This window comes from Pseudorca crassidens, chromosome 6, assembly GCF_039906515.1.
Source record: "Pseudorca crassidens isolate mPseCra1 chromosome 6, mPseCra1.hap1, whole genome shotgun sequence".
Lineage (NCBI taxonomy): Eukaryota > Metazoa > Chordata > Mammalia > Artiodactyla > Delphinidae > Pseudorca > Pseudorca crassidens.
The window spans coordinates 9,194,101-9,214,333 of NC_090301.1; the positions used below are offsets into that span (position 1 = coordinate 9,194,101).

Genomic DNA, 20,233 nt, shown 5'->3' on the forward strand with positions numbered 1-20,233 from the left:
ACAGCTACATGTAAAAGTATGAGATTAGATCACTCCCTAACACCATACACAAAAATAAGCTCAAAATGGATTAAAGACCTAAATGTAAGGCCAGAAACTATCAAACTCTTAGAGGAAAACATAGGCAGAACACTCTATGACATAAATCACAGCAAGATCCTTTTTGACCCACCTCCTAGAGAAATGGAAATAAAAACAAAAGTAAACAAATGGGACCTAATGAAACTTAAAAGCTTTTGCCCAGCAAAGGAAACCATAAAGAAGACCAAAAGACAACCCTCAGAATGGGAGAAAATATTTGCAAATGAAGCAACTGACAAAGGATTAATCTCCAAAATTTATAAGCAGCTCATGCAGCTTAATAACAAAAGAACAAACAACCCAATCCAAAAATGGGCAGAAGACCTAAATAGACATTTCTCCAAAGAAGATATACAGAGTGCCAACAAACACATGAAAGAATGCTCAACATCACTAATCATTAGAGAAATGCAAATCAAAACTACAATGAGATACCATCTCACACCAGTCAGAATGGCCATCATCAAAAAATCTAGAAACAATAAATGCTGGAGAGGGTGTGGAGAAAAGGGAACCCTCTTACACTGTTGGTGGGAATGTAAATTGATACAGCCACTGTGGAGAACAGTATGGAGGTTCCTTAAAAAGCTACAAATAGAACTACCATATGACCCAGCAATCCCACTACTGGGCATATACCCTGAGAAAACCATAATTCAAAAAGAGTCATGTACCAAAATGTTCATTGCAGCTCTATTTACAATAGCCCAGAGATGGAAACAACCTAAGTGTCCATCATCGGATGAATGGATAAAGAAGATGTGGCACATATATACAATGGAATATTACTCAGCCATAAAAAGAGACGAAATTGAGCTATTTGTAATGATGTGGATAGACCTAGAGTCTGTCATACAGAGTGAAGTAAGTCAGAAAGAGAGAGACAAATACCGTATGCTAACACATATATATGGAATTTAAGAAAAAAAAATGTCATGAAAAACCTAGGGGTGAAACAGGAATAAAGACACAGACTTACTAGAGAATGGACTTGAGGCTATGGGGAGGGGGAAGGGTAAACGGTGACAAAGCAATAAAGAGGCATGGACATGTATACACTACCAAACGTAAGGTAGATAGCTAGTGGGAAGCAGCCGCATAGCACAGGGAGATCAGCTCGGTGCTGTGTGACCGCCTGGAGGGGTGGGATAGGGAGGGTGGGAGGGAGGGTCACGCAAGCGGGAAGAGATATGGGAACATATGTATATATATAACTGATTCATTTTGTTGTGAAGCTGAAACTAACATACCATTGTAAAGCAATTATGCTCCAATAAAGATGTTTAAAAAAAAAAAAAGTCAACCTAGAAATTTTAACCTTGGGTCTATCAAAAAAAAGACAAATTTGCACATACAACACTTGAAAAATTTACCACTTAGAGACCACTCAATAAAAGAACCAAAGGATTTAATTCAGCTAGACAAAAAGCAAAATCAAAGAAAAGAAACAATGATGAGTACATAAAATGATTTTTAAAAATTTTAATTTAAGTAAATATCAACTGCAAAAATCATAATATTAATAGTTTCAAAATTGTAATTAAAAGAAAATAAAATGTTAAACAATAGCTAAATGGTAGAGATGGATGGTCAACCTGTAGTGAATCCATGCTAAGATCCTTATCATCTTTGGGGATTGGGGCATGGTTCAAAAGATTACAGAAATTTATCTCTAATCGCCAAACCAGCAGGGAAAAAAGGTAGAATACAGAATTCTATCTCAGCCCATTTGAAAGTAGGAAAGGACACAAAAACACAGAAAAATAAAGATGAACAGTGATATAGAATCTATAAGTCCACATATATTAGGAATCAGAATAAATGTAAACAAATAAAATTTAACTATTAAAAGATGAGGATTATCAGAGAAGTTTAGAAAAAGCTAAGTGTTGTTACATGAGGCCTAAAACAAAGCTGCAAAAAAGGGCTTAATGCAAAGGGAGTCAAAACCCTCAAAAACATAAAAGTTCATGGAACACTATCAGCACCCTGAAAAAGAGATCTAAGATCAAAAGCATTAATAGGGATAAAGAGGAACACTGTATAATAATAAAAGGAAAAAATCCACTAAGTTATACAGTCATGAATAGCCTCAAAGTATTTAAAGTAAAACAACAGAGTAGTGAGGAGGCAAATACACAACCATGTGGGAGAACTTACCTCATCTAAATAGAAACCTGATAGAAAGAATATAAGCTACCTTAGAAGATTTAGAAGAACCAAACAACAAAGTTGTGCTTGATAAAGACTGTTTATGGGGAGAGTCCAGATCCCAAGAAATAGTTCAATGCACACTATTTTTAAGTGGCACAGAACATTCACAAATATTGACGTAAATTAGGATGCAAAGGAACTTTCAACAAATTTTAAAGAATTGACGAGGTCAGTTTGTTAAAACTCATCCAATCATACCTTAACAGTGATGAGTGCTATTATAGAAAATTATAGCTCAATAAAGCTGACAAGGAAAGTAAAAATGTGCAAGATCTATTTAAAAAACTAAAACTTTGTTGAAGAACGTAAAATGTGATCTGAATAAATGAGTACTTCATTCTCCATGTAAAACCCTCATTTCTACCCAAATTTATCTCCAAATTGAATGTATTTTCAAAGTTCCAGTGCAGTTGGGGAGCTATTAAGAGGAAATCTTGATTGATTCTAAAATTCATGCACAGTGAGGGAGCCAGAATTACTGAAATTCTGAAACCTCCTTTTCTCTTGCTTCTCATTATATTTTTTTACTTTTTTTCTTTGTTAAAAAAAAAGTATAACAAGTAGGAATAGAAAATTTTACTTTAAAGCACTGTAGTTAAACCGACTTGATAACACGGTATTGTGAAGCAATTATATTCCAATAAAGATCTATTTAAAAAAATAAAATAAACTGACCAGCATTTCAGAGTAGAGTCAGACACAGATCTGTGAATACAGGAAAAGGCACAAGAGGGCATTAAAATCATGAAGAAAAAAATGTTGGTGTTCATAGGCACATGAAAAGATGTTCAACATCGCTAATCATCAGGGAAATGAAAATCAAAACCACAATGAGATATCACCTCACATCTGTCAGAATGACTATCATCAAAAAGAATACAAACAGCAAAATTGGAAAGAACGTAGAGAAAAGGGAACCCTCCTACCCTGTTGGTGGGAATGTAAGTTGATGCAGCCACTGTGGAAAAAAGTTTGGGGGTTTCTAAAAAAACTAAAAATAGAATTATCATATGGCCCAGCAATCCCACTCCTGGGCATATAGCCATAGAACACAAAAACACTAATTTGAAAAGATACATGTATCCCAATATTCACAGCAGCATTATTTACGCTGCCAAGATATGGAAGCAACCTAAGTGTCCATCAACAGATGAATGGAAAAAGAAGATGTGGTGTATATATATACTATGGAATACTACTCAGCCATAAAAAGAATGAATTTGCAGCAATATGGATGGATTTGGAGGGAATTATGCTAAGTGAAATAAGTCAGACAGAGAAAGGCAAATACTGTATTATATAACTTATATTTGGAACCTAAAAAAACACAACAAAGTAGTTGAATATAACAAAAAGAAGCAGACACAGATATAGAGAACAAACTAGTGGTTACTAGTGGGGAGAAGGAAGAGGGGAGGGGAAATATAGGGATGGGAATTAAGAGGTACAAACTATTAGGTATAAAACAAGCTACAAGAATATATTGTACATCATGGGGAATATAGCAAATATTTTATAATAACTATGAATGGAATATAACCTTTAAAAACTGAATCACTATATTGTACACCTGTAACATATAATATTGTACATCAACTATACTTCAATTTAAAAAAAAGTGTTGGTGTTATTCCTTGTAATTACTATCTCACATCATACACAAAGAAGTGAATCCTATGTGAATAATAGCTTTAAGCATTTAAAAGCACTAAGTACTTCAAATATTCTAGAAGCAAATATAAATATTTTAAAAATCTTGAGATGGAAAATATCTTTGTACATTATAAACAAAACCTAGAAGCCATAAAGGAAAACCTTGATAGATCTTACTACATAAAATTTTCAAATTTCTCTAGAACAAAATATGCTATAAACAAGCCTAAGAGAATAACATCAAATGAGACAAAATAGTAACCACATACATAGGCAAAATTTTATATATATATATATATATATATATATATATATATATATATATATATATATATATTCTGATGCTTCTTCAGCATGGTTAAAAAAAAAAAAGATAGCAATACTGGGCAAGGCTTACACGCCAGCCATTTTTTTTTATTTATTTATTTTCATCAGTCATTTTTAGAAAAAGGAACACAAACAACCAATAACAAATGAAAAGTGCTTGACCACAACAAAAATGAGAGCAATGCAAATTAAAGCAGAATGAAATGAAACTTTTTACAATTAAGTTTGGCAAAATGTTAAATGTTTATAATGTCTGTGCATGATATACTGCTTTAAACTAAGGGAAATGTAACAGTAAGAATAGATTTATGATATAATGTGTTAGTATATGATATACATGTGTTAATACATGCATAGAAAAATCTAGAAAGATATACATCAATCAAAATTTACAAAGAGCATATATTTTAAAATTTTAAAAACAACAAAATTTTTGAAAAAATATAAGTCTCACTGAGCTAAAATCAAAGAATCCAGAGAGCTCTGTTCCTTTCTGGAAGCCGTAGGGGATAATTCATTTCTTTACCTTTTCCAGCTTCTGAAGGCTGCCCACATTTCTTGGCTCATTGCTCCCTGCCTTCATCTTCAAAGCCAGCCACATTGTATCTCTCTGATCATTATTCTATAGTCACATATCCCTCTCTCCATAGAAGGAAAGGTTTTCTGATTTTAAGGACCCCTGTGATTTGATGGGGGCCACCCAGATAATCTAGAAAAACCTGCACATCTCAAAACCCTTAACTTAATCACACCATCAAAGTCTCTTTTGCCAGGTGAAGTAACAGATTACAGGTTCCAGGGACTAGAAAAAGGACATCTCTGTTTCTGTTGGTATAAAGTTTTCAACAATCTTATCAATCTCTGATGTATGTCATGGGGATCTCCTCCATTAGACAACAGTCTCTTCTACAGATCTTTCCTGTATACTCACATATCTATTTTTCACTTCTGCTGAGATGGTTGAAGGTATCTATGGGTCACAAACTTAACCTCTTCAAAGAACATTTTATATGACTGAATACCCTGAATTTTCACTACTTCTGGGGCATTAGCAAAAAGTTATACAGCCACACTCTGGGTTGTCACTGCAGAGCACATTTTCCTGACAATGACGCTCCTAATATGAGCATCTTTTGCAATCTGAATAGGCTAAGAATTTTCCAAATCATCAAGTTCTTATTCCTTTTGTTTAGCAGTTCTTCCCTTGACTTATCTCTTTCATCTCACAGTTTACTCTAAGCAGCAACATGAAACCAGCTGCACCTTTATCATAGTACTTAGAAATCTCCTTAGCTATATATCCAGAAAATTCTGCTTTCTGCATAACTGCAGGATAGAATTTCACTGAGCTTTCTGCCACTATATAATAAGGATCCCCTTTCCTTTAATTTCCAAACACATGTTCCTTATTTCCTTCAGTGACACCTTTAAACTAACAGTGGTTTCATGACAATTTACACATTCTCTAATATGATATAGGTTTTCTCTACCATGTTCTTCACTTCCAAGTCCTCACAAGCAGAGTCTTCAGCACCACCTTTCTACTAACAAGCTGCTCAAGGCAATCTAGACATTCTCTATCATTCTACTTAAAGTTCTTCTTATAACCCAATTTCCCTCTGGCCATTGCCCAATTCCAAAGCCACTTCCACATTTTCAGGAATGCATTATAGCTGCACCCCACTTCCAATGACCAAAAATTCTGTATTACTCTTTTATTGCTGCCATAACAAATGACCTCAAATTTAGTGACTTAAAACACTTTATTGTCTTACACTTGTGTCGGTTAGAAGTCTGACAAGGGTCTCTCTGGGCTAAAATCAAGGTTTCAGTAGGCCTTCATTCCTGTCTGGAGGCTATAGAGGAAAATCTATTTCTTTTACTTTCCCAGCTTCTAGGAGCCACCCATATTCGTTTTTCCTCCCCTTCATCTGCAAAGCCAGCAATATTGCATCTCTCTGTGACTATCTTCCATAATCGCTTCTCCCTCTCTTCGCAGCCAGACACACTTCTTCATTTTTTAAGGCCCATTTGATGATATTGGATGCACCACAATAATCCAGGATAATCGCCCCTTTCAAGGTCCCTATCTTAATTATATCTGTAAAATCCCTTTTGCCATGTAAGAGAACAGATTACAGGTTCCAGAGATTAGGATATAGACATCTTTATGGGGCTGTCATATTATTAATATTTATTATTATAAATTATAATAATGAAACTGGCCTTAAAAACTCATTTTAATATCAAAAGCAAGTAAAATTGTATACACTCTTACTTCTTTTCCTCTTGGGTTTTCCCAAAGTAGAGTTGTTTCCAAGATCCACAGTATCTAGAAAAAACAGGTGGTGAGGAAACAAAAATGAATAAATAAAAGTTATAAATCTTAGGATGATTCATACTGCAAAAGGCTTGAATTTATAAAGATGTTTGGGTTATCATCTGTCTCTTCCTTCTAAAGGAACTAAACCTACTGAATTGAGAAGTGAGAGTCCAGGATGAGTCCTGGGTCTTCCTTTATTTCTTAATGGGACTTTGAAAAACGTTCTTCAATACTTATGTACTTCAGTTTACTCAGGGATATCTGTCTAGTTCTTAAGACTTAATAGGATCACTATATAAACAAGTGACATGCTGGAGAACATCTATCAAAAATATGTGCTGGGTTAAGAATAGTTGATCTGAAGTCTCTTCTCCTGACAATTAAGTGACAGGACTAGTTATCTTTTGAGAACTTTCTAAGGTTGTGACAAAATGACACTATTATCTACTAGTGGACATACACTTGACTTTCTTGGGTGACAGGGATAGAAAACATTGTAAATCACAAGGCTTTATTAGTAATATACTGATGTAATAGAAAATATACTGCCATTTTTAAAAGTGTATTTCTACTACATCATCCATATATAATCAACATGGGCCATCCCTTAGACACAATTTTATAATGATCTCTTGCTTCCCTACTATTCCCAAAAGGATCAGGTCAAGCAAATGCAGAGATCAGGATACTGGGATGGATTGGATCACCTGCCACCACCCAACCTGCGTCTGTGTTACCAGTGGAGCCACCCCCATCTCACCACACTCAGGTATCCTTACCCATCATGTCACTAGCTTCTTTACTTTCAGTACTTCCTTCTGGACCTCCTGGCACATCTTTTGAGAAACATATAACACAGGAACACTTCTCATTTCCAAATGTTGGTGGCTCTGCTCCTGGGGCAAAATTGTGAATTATGAAGACTTTTCATTTCCCTAGTGATCCTCTTTTCTGAACCCTTGTTGATCCCACTTTTTCTACCTCTTGCTCTGAAATCTTTCATTTATCCTCCCTACACCTGACTCTTCCTTTAAGTCTCCATTTTCCCCTTTCTCATCCTTTTCTCTTTACCAGAACTTAGTTTCTGCTTTTTTTCTTAATGCATAGTTACCTTGTCCATTATAAGATGGTGGGCTAGAAGTTAGCTCCTCAGAATCTCCTTCTGTATTCATCTGAAGAGCTTCTAGTTTGCCAGATACTAAAGAGACACAGGAAAATTACCATCCACAGATCCTGAGACAGTGATTAGGGAAGAGTTCCTGGGGCTCTCATAATGCACACTAATATTCTGAACTATAATGAACTGCTTTTTAGCTCCAGTGCTGGAAACCCCATGCCAAACAACTAGCAAGACAGGAACACAACCCCACTGACTAGCAGAGGGGCTGCCTAAAATCTTACTAAGTTCACAGACATCCCAAAACACACCACCAGACACGGCTCTGCCCACCAGAAAGACAAGATGCAGCCCCACCCACTAGAACACAGGCACAAGTCCCCTCCACCAGGAAGCCTACACAGACCCCTGAACCAACCTTACCCACTGGGGACGGACACCAAAAACAATGGGAACTACGAACCTGCAGCCTGCGAAAAGGAGACCCCAAGCACAGTAAGTTAAACAAAATGAGAAGACAGAGAAACACACAGCAGATGAAGGAGCAAGGTAAAAACCCACCAGACCAAAAAAATGAAGAGGAAATAGGCAATCTACCTGAAAAAGAATTCATAGTAATGAATGATCCAAAATCTTGGAACTAAAGATGATCCAAAATCTTGGAAAAGATGATCCAAAACCTTGGAAATAGAATGGAGGAAATACAAGATACACTTAACAAGGACCAAGAAGAACTAAAGAGCAAACAAACAATGATGAACAACAAAATAAATGAAATTTAAAATTCTCTAGAAGCAATCAATAGAATAACTGAGGCAGAAGAATGGATAAGTGACCTGGAAGATAAAACAGTGGAAATAACTACCACAGAGCAGAATAAAGACAAAAGAATGAAAAGAACTGAGGACAGTCTCAGAGACCTCTGGGACAATGTTAAACATGCCAACATTCGAATTATAGGGGTCTCAGAAGAAGAAGAGAAAAAGAAAGGGACTGAGAAAGTATTTGAAGAGATTATAGTTGAAAACTTCCCTAACATGGGAAAGGAAAGAGTCAATCAAGTCCAGGAAGCACAGAGAGTCCCATACAGCATAAATCCAAGGAGAAACATGCCAAGACACATATTAATCAAACAATCAAAAATTAAATACAAAGAAAAAATATTAAAAGCAGAAAGGGAAAAACAACAAATAACATACAAGGGAATACCCATAAGGTTGACAGCTGATCTTTCAGCAGAAACTCTGCAAGCCAGAAGGGACTGGCAGGACATATTTAAAGTGATGAAGGAGAAAAACCTACAACCAAGATTACTCTACTCAGCAAGGGTCTCATTCAGATTCAATGGAGAAATTAAAACCTTTACAGACAAGCAAAAGCTAAGAGAATTCAGCACCACCAAACCAGCTTTACAACAAATGCTAAAGGAACTTCTCTAGGCAGGAAACACAAGAGAAGGAAAAGACCTACAAAAACAAACCCAAAACAATTAAGAAAATGGTAATAGGAACATACATATCGATAATTACCTTAAATGTAAATGGATTAAATGCTCCAACCAAAAGACATAGACTGGCTGAATGGATACAAAAACAAGACCCATATATATGCTGTCTACAAGAGGCCCACTTCAGACCTAGGGACACATACAGACTGAAAGTGAGGAGATGGAAAAAGATATTCCATGCAAATGGAAATCAAAAGAAAGCTGGTGTAGCAATTCTCATATCAGACAAAATAGACTTTAAGATAAAGACTATTACAAGAGACAAAGAAGGACACTATATAATGATCAAGGGATCAATCCAAGAAGAAGATATAACAATTGTAAATATTTACACACCCAACATAGGAGCACTGCAATAGATAAGGAAAATGCTAACAGCCATAAAAGGGGAAATCAACAGTAACACAATAATAGCAGGGGACTTTAACAGCGCACTTTCACCAATGGACAGATCATCCAAAGTGAAAATAAATAAGGAAACACAAGTTTTACATGACACATTAAACAAGATGGACTTAACTGATATTTATAGGAAATTTCATCCAAAAACAACAGAATACACTTACTTCTCAAGTGCTCGTGGGACATTCTCCAGGATACATCATATCCTGGGACACAAGTCAAGCCTTGGTAAATTTTAGAAAATTGAAATCGTATCAAGTATCTTTTATGACCACAGCGCTATGAGACTAGATATCAACTACAGGAAAAAAACTGTAAAAAAACCAGACACATGGAGGCTAAACAATATACTACTAACTAACCAAGAGATCACTGAAGAAATCAAAGAGGAAATCAAAAAATACCTAGAAACAAATGACAATGAAAACACGATGATCCAAAACCTATGGGATGCAGCAAAAGCACTTCTAAGAGGGAAGTTTATAGCAGTACTATCCTACCCCAAGAAATAAGGAAAATCTCAAATAAACAACCTAACCATACACCTAAAGCAATTAGAGAAAGAAGAACAAAAAAACACCCAAAGTTAGCAGAAGGAAAGAAATCATAAAAATCAGATCAGAAATAAATGAAAAAGAAATGAAGGAAACAATAGCAAAGATCAATAAAACTAAAAGATGGCTCTTTGAGAAAATAAACACAATTGATAAACCATTAGCCAGACTCATCTAGAAAAAAAGGGAGAAGACTCAAATCAACAGAATTAGAAATGAAAAAGGAGAAGTAACAACTGACACTGCAGAAATACAAAGGTCATGAGAGATTACTGCAAGCAACTATATGCCAATAAAATGGAAAACCTGGAAGAAATGGACAAATTTTTAGAAAAGCACTACCTTCTGAGACTGAACCAGGAAGAAATAGAAAATATAAACAGACGAATCACAAATACTGAAATTGAAATTGTGATTAAAAATCTTCCAACAAACAAAAGCCCAGGACCAGATGGCTTCACAGGCAAGTTCTATCAAACATTTATAGAAGGGCTAACACCCATCCTTCTCAAACTCTCCCAAAATATAGCAGAGGGAGGAATACTCCCAAACTCATTGCACAAGGCCACCACCACCCTGATACCAAAACCAGACAAAGATGTCACAAGGATAGAAAACTAGAGGCCAATATTACTGATGAACATAGATGCAAAAATCCTCAACAAAATACTAGCAAACAGAATCCAACAGCACATTAAAAGGATCATACATCATGATCAAGTGGGGTTTATCCCAGGAATGCAAGGATTCTTCAATATATGCAAATCAATCAATGTGATACACCATATTAACAAATTGAAGGATAAAAACCACATGATAATCTTAATAGATACAGAAAAAGCTTTTGAAAAAATTCAACACCCATTTATGATAAAAAACCGACCAGAAAGTAGGCATAGAGGGAACTTACCTCAACATAATAAAGGCCATATATGACAAACCCACAGCCAACATCGTTCTCAATGGTGAAAAACTGAAGCCATCTCCTCTAAGATCAGGAACAAGACAAGGGTGCCCACTATCACCATTACTATTCAACATAGTTTTGGAAGTTTTAGCCACAGTAATCACAGAAGAAAAAGAAATAAAAGGAATCCAAATCGGAAAAGAAGAAGTAAAACTCTCACTGTTTGCAGATGACATGATACTATACATAGAGAATCCTAAAGATGCTATCAGAAAACTACTAGAGCTAATCAACGTATTTGGTAAAGTTGCAGGATACAAAATTAATGCACAGAAATCTCTTGCATTCCTATACGCTAATGATGAAAAACCTGAAAGAGAAATTGAGGAAACACTCCCATTTACCACTGTGACAAAAAGAAGAAAATACATAGGAATAAATCTACCTACCTAAGGAGACGAAAGACCTGTATGCAGAAAACTATAAGACACTGATGAAAGAAATTAAAGATGATACAAATAGATAGAGAGGTATACCACGTTCTTGGATTGAAAGAATCAATATTGTGAAAATGACAATACAACCCAAAGCAATCTACAGATTCAATGCAATCCCTATCAAACTACCAATGGCATTTTTCACAGAACTAGAACAAAAAATTTCACAATTTGTATGGAAACACAAAAGACCTCGAATAGGCAATCTTGAGAAAGAAAAACAGAGCTGGAGGAATCAGGCTCCCTGACTTCAGACTATACTACAAAGCCACAATAATCAAGACAGTATGGTACTGGCACAAAAACAGAAATCCAGATCAATGGAACAGGATAGAAAGCCCAGAGATAAACCCATGCACATATGGTCACCTTATTTTTGATAAAGGAGGCAAGAATATACAATGGAGAGAAGACAGCCTCTTCAATAAGTGGTGCTGGGAAAACTGTACAGCTACATGTAAAAGAATGAAATTAGAACACTTCCTAATACCATGTACAAAAATAAACTCAAAATGGATTAAAGACCTAAATGTAAGGCCAGACACTATAAAACCCTTAGAGGAAAACATAGGAAGAACACTCTTTGACATAAATCACAGGGTGATCCTTTTTGACCCACCTCCTAGAGAAATGGAAATAAAGACAAAAATAAATACATGGGACCTAATGAAACTTACAAGGAAACTACAAATAAGAAGAAAGACAGCCCTCAGAATAAGAGAAATTATTTGCAAATGAAGCAAATGACAAAGGATTTATCTCCAAAGTATACAAGCAGTTCATGCAGCTCAGTATTAAAAAAACAAACAACCCAATCCAAAAATGGGCAGAAGAACTAAATAGACATTTCTCCAAAGAAGATATACGGATTGCCAACAAACACATGAAAGGATGCTCAACATCACTAATCATTAGAGAAATGCAAATCAAAACCACAATGAGGTATCACCTCACACTGGTGAGAATGGCCATAATTTTAAAAATCTACAAACAATAAACACTGGAGAGAGTGTGGAGAAAAGGGAACCCTCTTGCACTGTTGGTGGGAATGTAAATTGATACAGCTACTATGGAGGTTCCTAACAAAACTAAAAATAGAACTACCATACGACCCAGAAATTCTACTACTGGGCATATACCCTGAGAAAACCATAATTCAAAAAGAGACATGCACCACAATGTTCATTTCAGCACTATTTACAATAGCCAGGACATGGAAGCAACATAAGTGTCCACTGACAGATGAATGGATAAAGAAGTTGTGGCACATATATACAGTGGAATATTAGCTATAAAAAGAAACAAAATTGAGTTATTTGTAGTGAGGTGGATGGACCTAGAGACTGTCACACAGAATGAAGTAAGTAAGAAAGAGAAAAACAAATACCGTATGCTAACACATATATATGGAATCTAAAAAAAAAAAAAAAAATGGTTCTGATGAACCTAGCGGCAGGACAGTAATAAAGATGCAGACGCAGAGAATGGACTTGAGGACACAGGGAGGAGGACAGGTAATATAAGACAAAGTGATAGAGTTTCATTGACATATATACACTACCAAATGTAAAATAGATAGGTAGTGGGAAGCAGCCACATAGCATAGGGAGATCAGCTCGGTGCTCTTTGACCACCTAGAGGAGTGGGATAGGGAGGGTGGGAGAGAGATGCAAGAGGGATGGTATATGGGGATATATGTATACATATAGCTGATTCACTTTGTTATACAGCAGAAACTAACACAACATTGTAAAGCAATTATACTCCAATAAAGATGTAAAAAAGAAAAGAAAAGAAAAGAAAAACCAAAAAGAAAAAAAACAATGAACTGCCTTCTGGGAAAAAGAATATCTGCTCCAATAATCACACCTGAGATCCGACAGAGCCATGTTTTTCCCATCTTTTGAACCTCATTCTGCTTTCTCTACTTTCATTTTTCTACTTTTATCCCTAAGAATAAAATAAAAAGATCTTATCCTTCTAGGAAAAACTGACTGTCCTTTGAAAGTTGCAAAATGTAATTGACAGAACCAGTTTTAAATTCATCCCAATTGGCCAATGACTGCTTGCATCACTAACCACATCTAAAGTCAGCTAATCAGTTGCAGCCTTACACTTATGAAAATCAGCCAGATACACTTCAGAAAGCCTATGTGTATGGCTAAATGCTAACCGATTTATAAACACTCCTGTTTCTGAAAGTCTGCAGTCCCTGAACTACATGCGTCCCAAAAGTGTAAGTAAAAACACAACATTGTAAATCAACTATACTCCAATAAAAATTAATTAAAAATAAGTAAAATCAGCAGTTTCCTTTATTAAAAAAAACTGTGTACAGTGCTTCCTCCCACCATGTGTCTTGCTTAGCAAGCTACAAATCCAGCTTTAGCTTCAAATATTGCACGGTGGCCACTCTTCCTTCACAAATGGTGTTCCCACCAAGATCGTCTTGAGGACTCTTGCTTAGGGGTGTCTTGTGGGACCCTTGGACCAACAGATGTTGGTCCAAAACCCCAGCTTCTTGTGCACAACTCAGATTGTCTTCCTGATCCACTGCCAAGTGAATCCATCTCAAGAACAACTTGAGCTCTGACTTGTTTCATTGAAGTTTTATTTCTGAATTTATTTTATTATTTAAAGATGTGTATGCAATTACATACAAAGTAGGCAGACATTTTGGTTTGGCGGGACAGCATTTAGCAAATGTTCTATTAATGTGCTTATTCTTCCACTACTCCATTTATTCTCACTTTTCTTTTGTCTATTTTTTTAAAAGTCTTGTCTCGTGTGTTTGTCTGTTCCTGATTTTCCTGTGCTTCTTCATTATTAGAAGATGGTGATCCAAATAGATAGAGGCATAGATTTGATAAATCCCCAATCCAAGCTAGCCCCAAAGACTAATTAATGGATGGGGGTCCATTAGAAAGTCGATAATTTGTGCAAATATAGTTTGTCACATTTTGTCTTGGGTCCCTCACCAAAACTTTCATGAGGATACTTGACATCATATTAATTTTTGAAAGAAAATCCTTTTGTTCAGTACATAACTGTTATCATGTAATTGATCATATGTCTTCTTTTTAGTTTCTGCTTGATTGATGAGCACAATACTCCATTTTCAGGACACCATTCATACTTAGAACTCTATGTCATGGGCTTGTCTTTGCCAAAGTCACAATCTCCCACTGGCAGAACTTTCACTTCCTCTCTGTACTCTCAGTGTGATTCTAACTTTCATTTAATAAATGGTAAATTTTCACAAAAGATGTCTTTAGATTTCAGTGGGGAACTTTTGCCATGTCAAAAGTAAATGACTCATTTGATAATATTTCTCTAAAAGGACTGAAAAAAATGACCAAGAGTAGTTCCCTGTGCCAACCAATAACTGCTATATTCAGACCATTATGTAACAAACTGTCCTTTCTTTTCTCCAAGAAACTCCTAAAAATTTAATAGGTAAGGCTCTATTCTGCAAATGAAACTACATATTAAGTGTACTAAGAAGGGCTAACCTTAGAATTCCTGGAAAATTCTCCTACACATGATCACTTTATAGTTAATCTGAACATCAGTATGCCTATACTATGCATATTCAAGATATGCAGGAAATAAACAAAATAGGTATACCTCACTTCCCTGTAGTGCCTAAGCCAATTACTATAGTCTTTTCTAAAGTCAAATTCTTTTCTTTAACACACTTACGCTCAGCTTTCTTTGGTGTTGTAATTTGTTTGGTAGCCTATATTATTTGCTTGGGAAAATCAATGTCTCATCTGGATAGTTATTTTCTGGAGATTTACTCAAGCTTCATTGTCATAGGTAGAATTCTAAAATGACCTCCCAAGATTTGTTCCTAAACCCCAGGGACCGTGAATATCATAAGACATTACCCCCATTTTTAGGTTACGTTGTATGGCAGAGTTGATGTTTAAGAAAAGGAGATTGTCAACACAAGCAATAACAAATGTTGGTGAGAATGCGGAGCAAAGGGAACCCTTGAGCACTGTTGGTGGGATGTAAATTGGTGCAGCCACTGTGGAAAACAGCATGGAGTTTCCTCAAAAAACTAAAAATAGAACTACCTTATGTTCCAGCAATTCCACTCCTGGATATATAATCCAAAGGAAACAAAATCTGCACCCTAATGTTCACTGCAGCATTATTTAAACAATAGCCAAAGACATGGGAACAACCTAAGTGTTCATCAATAGATAAATAGATAAAGAAAATGTCGTCTGTGTGTGTGTGTGTGTGTGTGTGTGTGTTATAGAGTAATATTCTTACTCAAGGAAGGAGAATCCTAGGATTTAGTTTCTAATGTCCACTTCCAGAAGAGATAGTTTAGATACTTCCTTACTAAATCCTGACTTAATATTGTTTGGTGATAAGTTTTATCTCTAAAATAAAAATAAAATTAAATGAGACAAAAGAAAATAAAGTAAAATGAAATACCAGGCTGGTTATGCAATGACTGTTCCAGACTCCCTTGTAGAGTTCATTCCCTTACAGAAAGCAAAATTGTCTCAAGTAACTGAACATAGAGCCTTCTCTAGGACATGTCAAATTGTTAAACTGAAAGCCATTATGCATTTGGAGCAGATCATAACTTCTGAATGCTGTGGAAACAAACAGATTTTCAATCTCTTCAGGTGCCCATATAAAAACAAATATCAAGTGGATTATTTAATGTCTTTTTACTACCCAAAGATCCCCAGAACATGCAGATAATTCCATGAAGTAGAACTGCTTCCACTCAAGATCAATCAGAATAAAGTTTTCCTGGATGCCTAGATTGTCACACTGATTGTCACATTCTCCTTCATATTTTTATCCTTTATCCTTACAACTTTAGTTTTTCTATTTACTGGTTTAGTGTCTGAAGCCTCTGACTTCCCTATAATGTTACTACTAATAATAACATTCCAAGACTGACTTCACTTAGGACGATCACCACCCTAACTTTATAATTCAGTTCTTCTAAAATATTTCTAGTAGAGCCAATTTGAAGAATTTTTGTATATGTCATCGTCCCAAGCCAACTCCTGGAAAAAAATAATGGCTTTACTTGTAATTATGCTTCTAAAATAAATTTTAATTGAGGATAAATTGCATTAAGAAATATCAGGCTGACAGCTACTGATGGGCATTCAGGGCAAGGATGCTACAAACTATTTATATAAAGACCATGACTCCACCTAATCATCAAAATCAGCTTAAACCCAACTGTACTTCATCTTTGAGTGTTGTCCATGGAATAAGAAACAACTAAAACCCCCAAAGAACCTCAAACATTTGAAGTCATGAGTTATTCCTATAATAAGATCAAAAGTTCAAACATTTGGGCAAAGAAACAGTTTATGATGATTTAAAGTATATTACACCAACTTAACCAATAAATCAACTCTCTGTAGATAATACACAAATGAAAGATTATGTTTCTGTGCTGGAAGAGGTGAATATAAATAGTCTTGGGAGATAATAAATAGCTAGAGAATAATGTACTAACAGTTCCACTAAAGTTAATCAAATTTTTGTACAACTTCTGTGTTCTTTCTCCTATGTGGAATTCTATCTACTACAACTGAATATATGGATACCTACAATCAAACAACATGATCTCCTAATTATGGAGTTGCTTAAGGTTTCTTGTCCCTTGCAAGGTACAAGGGCCAAAGAGCCAAGGTAAATGTGAAGAATGATATTTGAGAATTAACTGGAGCTTTCATTGTGGAGTATTCCTAGAGTAAAATCCATCAGGAAACACCATCCTCCTGACACCCTGCAGCCCAGACAGTCCTTATCTCTCTCACCTGCTCCACTTTTTGGTAGTGAGCTCAAGGATTCCTGGGGTTTTTCTTCATCACACACTTCTGAACAGGTACTGCTTCCTTCTGATAAATAGAATGAAATCTCTTGGAACCCCAGTGTATGACCAATGGAAACCATAGTAGGAAAACCCTCCCAGAGACAACCAGGAAGACCAGAGCGGCTCAAGTATCTCCAAGATGGGAATGTCCTTGTCCTTAGACCCTCCTGCCTTTGAGCTCACCTGACCTAGAGGTTAACATGGCTCCCGTCATTATCATCAGAGGCTGAAAACAGTCTACCCATCTCACTCCCTTCTTATACACTAATTTTCTCTGTCTTTTTCATCCTTTCCAGTTGGCTCTACATATTTCTTCTGTATGGGTATGTGAAGGGGAGCAGGGTAGGAAGAGAGAAGAAAGATGGAGATTTTCCTCTCTGCAGACAGAAAAACAAAGATTCAATTTGGGAGTTGAAATCACAATTACCTTCTCCATCACATAGTGGTTGACTAGGCAGCTTCTCTGGTTCTTCTTTGTTGGTCATTTGGGAAGCTTCAGGATCACAGGACACTAAAGAGAAACAAGAAAATGAGCTGAGCCAGGATGCTCAGACCACAAGTGAGACGAGGAAGAAGAAATTGGCAAGGGTCGCATGATGAATGGAAGGCACAGAAAGACAGGAAGGATAACTGATCTAATCTTTGGACAACAAAGGTCACCAGGTTTAAGTGGGAAAGTAATATGATCTGATTTCCATCTTGCAAATAAAAATTGTGCTAAAGTGGAGAAAATGGGCAAGATGGGAGCAAGAGAAAATGGGACATTCAAGTTCCATTTACTGAGAGAGCAAACCCTGTAAGAAAAGGACATTCCAGTTTCATGGAAGAAGATGTTGGTTTCAATTTTGGAAGTGTCAGTTCCTGAAAGACATCCAAATGGAGAGGGCCCTGGGATAAATGTCTTCAGGTAAATACATAGATGGATGACCTTGGAAGATGGGTTTGCCTAGCAGGCATGTGCTTGAGACACATTCTGTTACCTGAGAGTAGCTGAGGCTGCCAGGGAGGGAATTATTACTCTATGTTATGGACACCACTCTCTCAATGGGGCAAACCTAACTTGGAAACTCACTACTGGGATGGAAGATGCTCCTGTCTGATATGCATACTTCAGCATTCCAGGATCCTAACTTCTCTCCTCTCTTCCCTGTACAGCTGTTTTCACTCTTTATTGATCTGATAAAACTCTTTCTCGACATAGTTTCTCTGCACTTCCTTGCACATTTTTTTTGGTATTTATTTGCCTCTCTATATAGTTTCTCTAATTTTTATCTTTGTATTTCATTTCTTATTGAGGTAATTTCCTTTCTACCTTGTCTTCCATTTTCTCCTTTTCTCTTTTTCTCTGGGTCTTCTCTTTCTAGATGCCTGTAAAATTTCCTTATTTTATATATTTTCCTCATGCTCACAGATCCCTTCTCTCAAACTGACAAAAGTCCTTCCATTTTCACATGGACCACAGTGCTGGAGAGCCTTCCCTTATTAGCTCTATTCTAAGTCTCCCACATGACCTTTCTAAATTGCAAGCTTATCAGTCATTCACAAAACGTACTTCCTTGTTCCTTGTACTTCCGAAGTAAGCTGAAAATGATCTCCTTGCCTCAACTGCCATAACCTGTTGACATTTGGATTTTATATGCATTTAATAAAGTCACCCAGGTACTTCTGCTTTGGGACCCCAGCCTACCTTTGGCACATCCTGTTTCCCTATGTTCTCCATGCAGGGGTGCTCTCCCCACTCAGCTCAGCTCACCTTTCTCCTTAGTCTCTCTCACAGTTTTGGAAAAAACAAAACAGAAAATCGACACAATTGCATGTGTATGTATGTGAATATGAAGAAGAGAATGGCAAGATGAGAGAAGGGGGGATTTTTTTTCCTATTTATTGAGGAGTTTAAATCATAATTACCTTCTCCCTCTACTGGTAGTAGGCAGAGCACTTCCTTGGGTTCTCCTTCGTGAGTCATTTGGGGAGTTTTGGGATAACAGGTCACTGCAGACAAGGACATGATGGACCATGGAGGGCGATCAGAAACAGATCTCGATTGGCTCATGCCAAACATGATGGAAAAACCATATGTCTGCTCCAAGCACTGCTTCTGAGAGCCACACCATCTCCTTCTGCTTCTTTGCCATCTGCACCTCTTCTCTCTCCTTCTCAGCTTCCTACCCACAGTTCACCTCCACACAGCTCTGTTTCCTAGCTGTGCATCTCTTTGATTGTCTGTGTTTCTCTCCTCATCTCTTGTCTTCAGGTCTTGGGGTTTGTTTGTTTTTCAGTCATAGTGTATCCCTTTTCTCCTGTTATCCTTTCTAGCTTTCTTATTCTAGATCTCTTCAAGCCTAAGTGGTTGGGTCCACTTCTATACTTCCTGTCTCTCAGTGGTTTCCTTTCCCTCCCCACCAACATTAATTTTTCCTTAACTAAATCTTCTCTTGGACCCTGGTTCTCTCCCCTGGGAACCTGCAGAACTCCTTGGGTTTCCTCTTCCTTTTCTGACCACATGACCCCACGCTGACTGTCAGCTGGCTTCACACAACTGTCACCCTCAGTGACACACCCAGGATGCTGGTGCCCACTCTTCCTTTTCTACCTTGCCCTTGCAAAAATAACCTCCATGCCCTTCTGTTTCATTTCCCCAACCATAAAATAGAAGTTACAACAGTTTGCATACCTGTGTCTTAGGGTTTCATGAAGGTAAGAGGGGGCTTGCACAATCCAATAATCTGATGGAGACTGTACACATTGTCTCCCAACCCAGTTCTCTTTCTCATTCTCACCCTTT

At 36.6% G+C, this 20,233-nt stretch overlaps 1 protein-coding gene across 1 annotated transcript in view; it reads right to left on the reverse strand.

Moving 5' to 3' along the window:
* The window catches only part of LOC137226121 (nuclear body protein SP140-like), a 77,797-nt gene that overhangs the window by 22,227 nt on the left and 35,337 nt on the right, over positions 1-20,233 (reverse strand). Inside the window, exons 9-14 of the mRNA XM_067740285.1 lie at positions 19,357-19,440; positions 17,876-17,959; positions 17,393-17,473; positions 7,710-7,796; positions 7,378-7,494; positions 6,554-6,607 (exon numbers count right to left, since the gene is read on the reverse strand). Coding sequence (XP_067596386.1) covers positions 6,554-6,607; positions 7,378-7,494; positions 7,710-7,796; positions 17,393-17,473; positions 17,876-17,959; positions 19,357-19,440 — 507 coding nt within the window. The remainder of the gene's footprint in view (positions 1-6,553; positions 6,608-7,377; positions 7,495-7,709; positions 7,797-17,392; positions 17,474-17,875; positions 17,960-19,356; positions 19,441-20,233) is intronic.